The sequence below is a fragment of the Cannabis sativa genome, chromosome 3, assembly GCF_029168945.1.
Source record: "Cannabis sativa cultivar Pink pepper isolate KNU-18-1 chromosome 3, ASM2916894v1, whole genome shotgun sequence".
Classification (NCBI taxonomy): Eukaryota; Viridiplantae; Streptophyta; class Magnoliopsida; order Rosales; family Cannabaceae; genus Cannabis; species Cannabis sativa.
This window is the reverse complement of record NC_083603.1, coordinates 5,993,197-6,003,706: the sequence shown is the minus strand read 5'-3', so window position 1 is coordinate 6,003,706 and position 10,510 is coordinate 5,993,197. Positions and strand designations below refer to the sequence as shown.

Below are 10,510 nucleotides of genomic sequence, written 5' to 3'. Positions count from 1 at the left end.
CAATGGTAATCCTTCCATCAGCTTTGGCCAACTGCGCAGAGTTTTTGAGAGCTGTACAGAAGTTGATGATGTCTACCAGTTCATAAAAATGAAGCGAAAGCCAATTTTTGGACACTCATTGGGCCCCCATCGGTGCCCCATCGGGACCAATCGAACCAGTTCATAAAAATTAAGCGAAAACCAAATTTTGGACACCCATCGAGCCTTCATCCCTGTCGACCAACTTTGACAGGGCATCAAACCACAATCGGACCTACATCGGACCCCATTAGACCTGACAAAAAAATTGCAGAAAATAGGAAAAATACAATATTTACAGACAACAAGCATTTTAACACACAAAACAGCAAAATAACAGCAACAATCCACAGATCAAGCATCAAAACAACATTCTAAACTAAATATAACAACAACAAATAAGATTACAAAAAAAAAAACCCATGACGTGTATGATGCTCGTCCAAAAATGAGAAAAATTATGCGGTGTGGCTTGTAGTATAGTAGCTTCTAGTGTAGTGAGGTGAAAAGAATGAGTGAAGAGAAGAGAAAATATTGAGTTGTTTTGTAGTGTAGTAGCTTCGGGCAGTAAGAAGGAAAGAGAGAAGAAGAGAGAGGGAACGAGAGAAGAAGAGAGAGGGGGTGAAGTAAATAAAGAGGGTATTTTGGAAAAAATACAAATGTAGTCATATACTACAAATATTGGGTATTATGAGTTTTACGAAAAAAATTTAACTACATGTAAGCATAATTAATCAAATTTCTCATTTAATATTTATAACTAATAACAATAATATAACATTATTAATATATTTGGAATTGATAAAAAAAAACATAGGCTATATAGCGTCACTTTTCTAGTAACACTATACATATAAAATAAAAAAGAAAATGATATAGTGATGCACTTTTTGAGAGTGTAAATAGTATTTTTTTTTTGACACTCACATTAGTGACCCGCATTGAAGTGACACTGAAAGTATTTAAAGTCATTCATTATGTATCACTAAAAATCATTTTTGTAGTAGTGCCACTCTTGTACACATGACATATTTATATTGGTACACCTAATATTATTATTTCAAAATTTAATAAAATTATAAAAATAAAAAATAGAATATTAAAAAAATAAAAAAGAAATATTATAAATTTTGAAATATTCTTTTATAATTTTTAAATAATAATATTAGGTGTACTAATATACACGTGTCACGTGTACAAAAGTGTATATATAAACAGTTCAAGTTGGTAGTTAACTGTGGAAAATAGATGTCACCTTAAATTTGTTAACAGTTTAGTAGTTTGAAGGGTTTTACTACTAAAATTTGAGCTTGGATGATTAAGTGCAAGTGAAATAATAGTTTAGTTGCAAAAAGCTCTTTTCCTATTAGGGTGTCTACACATTTGGTAGTTGATACCCTGTATTTTATCTAAATACAAGTTGAGTACCCTGTATTTTCGATAATACTTATTTGGTACTCTGGGTACCCTAAATTCAAAATTTTTGATAAAATTTTATCAATACAATCAAATTGTGTAAAATTTCATGAATTTTGAATTCAAAATTTAGTTATTTAATTACATATAACTAAGAACTATTTGGTTAAATTAATAAAATTGTATTGATTAAATTTTACCTTAAGGTACTAAGGTAGCGTTTGGTAACACTTTTTTACTCAACTTTCTGTTTTTAAAATTAGAAAAGTGAAAATATTTTTAAAAAACATGTTCTATAAAATTGTTTTCACTTTTTAATTTTTTAATTAAGAATCAAAATTTTGAAATGGACTCCGACTAGACTCGGACTTAAATTCCCCGCCCCCAACGGCCGTGGCGCTGAATTCGTCCTCTGATCCGAATCTAAATCCAACCCCGGACCTAGACCAGACCTAAATAAAATAAAAAAAAATAAACTTTACAGAACACACTTTTGATTCTGTTTTTAAAATTGAAAAATAAAAATAATTATAGAACGTATTTCTGTTTTTCAAAAACAAAAATAGAACTTTCATTATATGATTAAAAATTTAAAAACAAAAAAGTGTTAATAAACGACAACTAAATATATACAATTTGAAAATATGAAAATATTATTAAAATCACAATGTACCAAATATATATTTGAGTAGAGTAATTTGCGGGCAAAATCCCCTGAACTATCAATTTACTTGCAAAAAACCATCCAACCTCATATTTTGGTGGGAAAACCCTCCAAAGTACTATTATGTTTACATTTTTAAGGTGTCGTCTGTCCAGTCTCGTTAAGTCCTAATTTTACCCACGTGGCAATGACAGGTCACTAAAAAATTATCCTAGGTGGCCATATTTTACAAAATAAAATAAAAACTTTAAGAGTAATTTGCGGCAAAACCCCCTAACTATCAATTTCCTTTTAAGTTGGTATAAGGAGAAGGTGTAATGAACGCGCGAGGCGATGCGTGTATGGATGAGAGTAGGATCATGTATGTGTGTCCAAATGAAAATACTCACTCTCACTCACTCGCTCTCCCCCAGAAAACAGAATACAAATGCGTTTTTCTTTAGTATCAACAAAATACTCTGATACCATTTGTATGGTCTGAACTTATGGCTCTCAGGATAGGACCTCAAATCGGTCCCTTCTCCACTCACCGACTCACCATGGCCAATCCTTCTACTGCTACTCTTCTTCCTCCTCACAGTCTCGTCTTCTTCGGCACCTTCCCTATCATTTCTCCACGTTGCTTTCGTCTCCACTCGCTCAGAACTCGTTCTCCCATTCTTCCCTCCCTCAGACTCAGACTCAGAGCTTCTTCCGACTCGCCGCCGCCGTCGCCTTCTTCTCCAGGTTAATTTACTCTCATTGTTATTTCTTCGATGTTTTGAATTTTTGTTTTTTAAAAGTTCGTTGATGAATTAGTTGATTGGAGTGTCGTGGTGTAATGTCTGATTATATCGATTGAAGTCTTGAATTATTTGATGTTTTGGATTCGGACTTGATTTTTGGAGGTTTAATTGTTGTATTAGTTGTTTTTAAGTGTAATTTGTGGAGTTGAATTGCGTTGAATTTTTGTTTTTTAAAAGTTCGTTGATGAATTAGTTGATTGGAGTGTCGTGGTGTAATGTCCGATTAAATCGATTGAAGTTTTGAATTATTTGATGTTTTGGATTCGGACTTGATTTGTGGAGGTTTAATTGTTGTATTAGTTGTTTTTAAGTGTAATTTGTTGAGTTGAATTGCGTTGTGCGAATTAGGTGGAAATGTGTATTAAGAAAGTCACTATATAAGGTTGTGATTGTTTTTTGATGTTTTAAATTTCGACGTGGAATTTTATTGAAGAATGATGAATTTTGAGGTGTGGAGGTTGCGACTTGGACGGAATGTAATGAAATAGAAAATCATCGATTGAAATCTTGAACTATGTAATGTTTTGGTTTCGGACATGATTTGTGGAGCTGTAATTGTTGTATTACTTATTTTTAAGTGTAATCTATAGAGTTGAATTGCGTTGTGCTAATTAGGGGGAAATGAGAAACAAGAAAGTCACTATGATTGTTCTTGGATGTTTTAAATTTAGCTGTGAAACTTTGAGGTATGGAGTTTGCGAGTTGGAAGGAGTGTCATGAAATGGAATATTAAATTGATTGAAGTCTTGAACTATCTAATCTAATGTATAGGATTCGGATTTGATTTATGGAGCTGTAATTTTTATTTTGATTACTTGTTTTCGAATGTAATCAATAGAGTTGAATTGCGTTGTGCGAATTAGGTGGGAATGTGAAACAATAGAGTCAATAATATTCAATCTTGTTGTGAATTGATTGAATTGAATCAATGTGAATGAGTAAAGAATGTTAGACCCAGCTGTAGAATGTGTGGTAGTTATAGTGCTTATTGGGAGTTATCTATTGGAACAGTGCAATTCTGGGCTTCTATGGCAAAGTGTTCTGAAGCTGTGGTGATTTTGTTTAGCAATAAGCAATAATAGTTCAAAAAGATTTTTATGGCGAGGAATTTACAACATTTCCGCTGGTTATTAGATTTACGCCAGATATGGACCTAAGCATGATTGTGATAGTGAATTACTATTATTATATTCTTTAAAACTTTAAATAATTTGATGGAAGATTGGTAAGTTAATCCATGTAGGGTATGAAATGATAGCGATTTAATTATTATTTTTTTTGACTAAAGATAGCAATTTAATTTGATTGTTAATAAGTTAATATAATTTTTTTGCTAATTATTTGTTAATGCAGCAAGAGAAGTCGAAAATTTGGTAATAATTGGCTCAGGTCCTGCTGGATACACTGCTGCGATATATGCTGCACGTGCTAATTTGAAGCCTGTAGTTTTTGAGGGATATCAAGTAGGTGGTGTTCCTGGGGGACAATTAATGACTACCACTGAAGTGGAGAACTTTCCTGGTTTTCCTGATGGAATAACTGGTCCAGATCTAATGGACAGGTATGATATAATAGTACTACAGAGTCAAACTACAGTCTTCATTTTTTGCTTTAATGCATATGAAAGTATGAAGCAGAAACTTGGATTAGAAAACTAATTAAAATCTTGGCATTGTGAATAATCTAGGATGCGACGGCAAGCTGAACGCTGGGGTGCAGAATTGTTTCAAGAAGATGTTGAATTGATTGATGTGAAAAATAGTCCTTTTACAATCCAAAGTAGTGAGCGTAAGGTATGTTGTCCTTCCCAAAAGAGATCTTACTATCTTCCCAGATGATCACCTATACCTATGCTCTTTAATTGTGTTCAGTTATAAATAATTTCTCAATCTTTGTCCCTACTCATAGGTTTGTTTGAAAAAAAATCTAATTTTTGTTGCTTGTACTTTTAAAGATTTATTTTTTGCATTTATATGTCAGGTTAAGTGCCATAGTATAATATACGCCACAGGAGCGACTGCAAGAAGGCTAGGCTTACCTCGTGAAGATGAATTTTGGAGTAGGGGAATCAGTGCATGCGCAATTTGTGATGGGGCATCACCATTGTTTAAAGGGCAAGTACTTGCTGTGGTTGGAGGGGGTGATACAGCTACAGAGGAAGCCTTATACTTAACCAAGTATGCTCGTCATGTTCATTTACTTGTACGTAAGGATCAGCTAAGGGCTTCTAAAGCAATGCAAGACAGGTGAGCTACTGATGAGTTGTTTAACATTAATGTATGGAAGTTTTTATAGCATATCTGTAGTTCTTGTAAGATTGGTAAATGTTAATGCCAATCACTCTCTGTCGATCTTGATCACACACTCATTCACTGTTCATTCGAACCACACTCTTAGAAAATCAGTTAGAGAATTGAATGGAAGTTTTTGTCTAATCTGAATTGTATAGCTCTGAAAAATGAGTTATCACAAGGCTATTTATAGATAGACACTTAACTAACATAACCGAACTCAAGCCTTATTGGTCAAGGCTTGAAATGACCAATAAGGACAGCACATTAGTACTAACTATATTACCAGTCAGCAACTTAGACTAACAGTAAACATATATAATTAATTTAGATGCATGTCAAAATTTGATTTCCCAGCAATTCCTCTTATAAAGGAAAAGTATATTCAAAACTTTTCATTCATCCAACAAGGTATACCTTAAACTCCTAAACAAGTCCACTTGGAATAAAGACGATTGAACTTTGGATTATATTCATGCATATGATGCATTAATTAGCAATATATTGACTTTTTTCTGCTTAACTTACCATTCTTCTGATAGTGATTCAATATAATTTTATCTCATTTATTGGATATGGAAATTTCAACTTTTTCCAAACTAGTACAAGGTTTACAACTCCTGATTGAAACATATAGAAAATGTGCGAACCATCTTTATAATGCCAGTGTTTTGAAGTTGGCTCCTCCAGATCTTGCAGGTCCTATAATTGGGTGTTCTTATTCTATTTTGACTGCGGTTTAGGGTATTTGCCACTTTTAGGCTGTGACTGAAGTTTGTTTTGTGGTGGTTCTTTTCTGTTTAACATTATTGATTGGCTTTCATAATGGTGTAAATTATGTACTAATGAAAATTTTGCATTTGAGTTTTCAACTACCTGAATGTTTTTTTAACAGGTTAATTATCACGAATGTTTCAGAGTGTTCAACAATCCAAATATCACTGTGCACTTCAATACAGAGACTGTGGATGTTGTTAGCAACATGAAGGACCAGATGTCTGGCGTTTTAATTCGTAAAAGTGATACTGGGGAAGAATCAGTCCTCGAGGCAAAGGGATTATTTTACGGTATAGGTCATTCACCAAATAGCCAGCTCTTGGAAGGCCAAGTTGATCTGGACAAATCTGGCTATGTTATAGTTGAGGAGGGCTCTGCTAAAACTTCCGTTGACGGTGTATTTGCAGCTGGTGATGTACAGGTAATCGTGTCTAAAAGTAATTTTACTAAACTTGTTCAACAGAGATTGTTACCTTTGGTGGATACCCATGTAATAATTTTCTTCATATACCTATATAGGATCACGAATGGAGGCAAGCTGTAACTGCTGCTGGCTCTGGATGCATCGCTGCTTTATCCGTTGAGAGATATCTTGTTGGCGAAGGACTCCTAATTGAATTTCATCAGGTAGTTAATCTATTATACAAAACCCTCCTGGGCACACCGTTTACTCGTATAAACTATTTCAATAGAGTTTTTCACTTAAATTAATGTTTCTTTTTACAGCCACACACTGAAGAGGTCAAGAAGGAGCTCACACCAAGAGATGTTAAAGAGGGCTTTGACATTACTCTTACAAAGCATAGGGGACAGGTTTGTATTCTTTGACAAAGACGCAACGTGGATATAAACTTTCAGTTATATTCAGTATTTGTTACATCTTGGTCCAAAACTCAATTATCTCATTCTTTTTTCCTTTTTCTTTTTTGATTTTTTGTTTTAATTTTTTGTTTTTCAGTATGCTCTACGTAAATTGTACCATGAAAGTCCAAGACTCATATTGGTACTATACACATCACCAACTTGTGGTCCATGTAGGACTTTGAAGCCAATTCTCAGTAAGGTATGTGATTTAAAACCATTTATAGGTCGTAGTTAAAATACTCAAAACATTAAAAAAAAAAAAAAAGATTCATTACTGAACCAAATTGCATATGCAAAATTGAATTACATTTAAATTGCTTAGTGACTGGCTTTTATTATATCCATTGCCAATTCGCCATTGTTGCAGTGACAGTTGAAAAAAGATGTAGAGCATTGAACCTTTTGCTAAATTTTTACACTGCAGGTAATAGATGATTACGATCAGAATGTACATTTTGTTGAAATTGATATTGAGGAAGATCAAGAAATAGCTGAAGCAGCTGGAATCATGGGTACACCTTGTGTTCAGTTCTTCAAAAACAAAGAGATGCTCAGGTTAGACTATATATGATATTATATATATATATATACATAAATATATCATTTTATGCTTCATTTGTTTAACATATTATTCCTTAAAACAATTCTTCTGGGAATACTTTTGGGACTTTGTGTAAAGGGCCTGGCAATACAAAACTCCCTAAGTTTAAGTGGACTTTATCACTCCCTTTCCGTTTGTATCTGTTGCAAATTTCGATTTTAGAATAAAATTCTCTATATTCCATCGTTCATACTTATTTTTCATCCATTTATATTATATGGAATTAAGGAAAATTAGCTTCAAAATTACATAATTGTTTTGTTATTGTGGTTATGACAGGACTTTTTCGGGAGTCAAAATGAAGAGTGAGTACAGAGAATTTATTGAAGCAAATAAATAAATAAGAAGAGACTGAAAAGATATGCTACATTGGCTGAAAGTTTGCTTTCTGTGATTCAATTTTGTTCTCTTTGCAATTTTAAATTAGCTTGTCCTAATAATCCCTTCAATTTTCACATTGGATCTAGTTGTCATTCATTGATCAATTACACTGTAAATTTTACTCGAAGATTTTGCCAAAATGCATTAATGCGGATTTTATGTTTAAATTTCTTGACACGAAATATATACGGGTCGTGTTAGGGTTGACCAATTAAACATGTCAACTTGCATAATACGAATACGAATGACACGACAACATGAATCGACTCCCCTAATTTTCACCATCCAAATTACCTTGTCATTTTTCTTAAGAACTTAGCATTATTTACATGATTTTCAAGGCTTGAAATATAGATTTAAAATATAATATTTAAATGATATAAAAAAAATATAGAGAAATTAATGTATGCTGTAATATAAAAGTGTGAGGTAAAATAGATAAAAGTAAGATTTTATTGATGTATTTTTAAAAAGGGCAATTTGCAGCGTAAATACTTAAGTTTAATTTCTGGTTACAGATAAATACTTAAGTTTAATTTTTGACGGTAATAATACCTAAATTACATTTGCGGAACTTCTGAAAGTACCTCGTCGTTAAGTGTCAAGTTAATATTCATGTATTATTTTCTCATTGGTATATTTAAATATATTTTTAAATAAAAAAATAAAATTTTAATGAATTTGACCAATCAACGACTGTCATGTGATTATTGACTTGCTACTATGGTCAAGTATCTCTAACTCTAAGAGCACTCTTAACAACTTCTCTACTCTATTATTCAAAATACATCACCAAAACTCTATTTTTTCTATTTTACATTATACCATACAACAATTTCTCTATTTTTTTTTCTCTATATCATTTAAATAATATTTTTTTAATATATATAAAACACATAACTAGCACAAGAATAAAATACTATTTATATATTATTAAAAAAAAATTGAAGGAGAAATATTGCTTCTTCTCTATGTGTAAATAAGCACTATTACATTCTTTATATTGTTCTTTAAAATACATCACTTGTTGTTAGACCATCATTTTCGCACTTTTCACCTCTTCTCTTGCTATTGTGAGAGCTCTTAGGTCTCAAATTAATCTTTAAAAAAATGGAAAAAAAAGTTGTTGTGAGTGCTCTAAGAGCATCTCCAATGCAAGCAATCCTAAAGTTATCATAAAACTTTACATTACCCTAAAATATAATATTTTATTTTCTCTCGTCCACATCATCATTGGCCACTTCTTACTAAAAAAATGCTCTAATACTAAACAACCCTATAAATTATGTCCCATACACTATTATTTAAAATAACAGTTATTTTATTTATAATGTTTTATTTTATTATTGTTTTTTTGTTTTAGGAAAAACTTATATTTAAAAAAAAGCTATGGCAATTGTCCAAATATTTTACTCCAATGCTATAGCTACTATTAGGCCATCATCAACGGAAGCAACATAAATTGTTATTGGAGACCCACATAAAAGAAAGTAACCAATTAATACATTTCTTTTAGGGATATTTGCAGCAAAAGTCCCCAAAAAGTTCACGGTGATGCAGATTAGTCCCCAAGCTCCAAAAATAGCGGCAATAGTCCTCAAGGTCACACTTTTTATTTGTCCGTTGGTCTCCAAGTTAACAGATTCGTTAAATCCAATTCAAATGCCACGTGTCGAAATATCATTGGTGGGTGTTATTATTTTAATTTTAAAAAATAAAAATAAATAAATAAATAATTTAAAAATAATTTCTTTTTTTCTTTTTCTTTTCTTTTTTTTTCTTTTTCTTTTTTTTTTCTTTTTCTTTCTTCTTCGTCTTCTTCGTTATCTTCTCACTACCAGACCCTAAACCCTAATCACAACCCTAATCCTAATTCTAAAATGGATGGATACAACTCTATCTCCAGAAAAAAATATGAGAGGGTGTTGTACACATACGAGCTTGAGGGATTTCTAGAATGTATAATAGGTTATTTATTTGTTATTAGTTGTTATTATTTGTTGCTTTATCTCATTTACCCAACCAGAGCATAGAGCTCCTCGTCAACTCCAATTCCTCATCCTTAAACTTAAGCAAGAACAACTCATAGGAACTCAAATTCACCGAAGCTAAAACCCTCAAAAATCCATTCCTACTGGAATTAAAGAAGTCATTAACTCTCCGGTCTCTATCAACATCTCTGAGCTTCTGACTGAAACTTCTAGAACCCGAGAGCCTGGAACGAAGAGCTTTAAGGCGTGAAATTTCTCGGCGAATGTCAAACTCAGGAGGAGGAGGTGGCGCCGCAAATTCAATCGGTGCAGTGGTTACTCTGTTGAAAGGCCATAGCTTGAATCTGAATCAAAACAAAGAAGTTGTAGGAAATTAGATCCTTACCAGGTGCGTGAACCGGGGCCATAGCTCTTGGGGTGAGAATTCTAGATGTTGGAGTGTCCCGTGATTGGATGGGAGGTGGGAGAGAAAGAGGGCTGGAATCGAGAGTGGAATCGAGGCTGGAATCGATGGTTTGGGGTTGGGGGTTGGTCGTTCTGGCAGTGAGAAGAGAAGAAGAAGAAGACGAAGAAGAAAAGAAAGAAAAAGAAAAAGAAAAAAAAAGAATAAGAAAAAAAAACCATTTTTAAATAATTTATGTGTTTATTTATTTTATTTTTATGTTTTAAAATTAAAATAATAATTGGAACAATGATATTTCGACACGTGGCAATTTTAAAAA

The 10,510-nt window shown here is 32.6% G+C and overlaps 1 protein-coding gene across 1 annotated transcript; it reads left to right on the top strand.

The window, feature by feature from the left end:
* The first annotated feature begins 2,496 nt into the window (after positions 1-2,496).
* On the top strand, positions 2,497-7,964 carry LOC115711346 (NADPH-dependent thioredoxin reductase 3-like). The gene is made up of 10 exons (XM_030639682.2): positions 2,497-2,824; positions 4,237-4,444; positions 4,571-4,676; positions 4,864-5,129; positions 6,093-6,372; positions 6,471-6,578; positions 6,678-6,764; positions 6,910-7,014; positions 7,240-7,370; positions 7,696-7,964. The coding sequence occupies exons 1-10, from the start codon at positions 2,584-2,586 to the stop codon at positions 7,754-7,756; spliced, it is 1,593 nt and encodes a 530-aa protein (XP_030495542.2). The 5' UTR covers positions 2,497-2,583; the 3' UTR covers positions 7,757-7,964.
* The last annotated feature ends 2,546 nt before the right edge of the window (positions 7,965-10,510 follow it).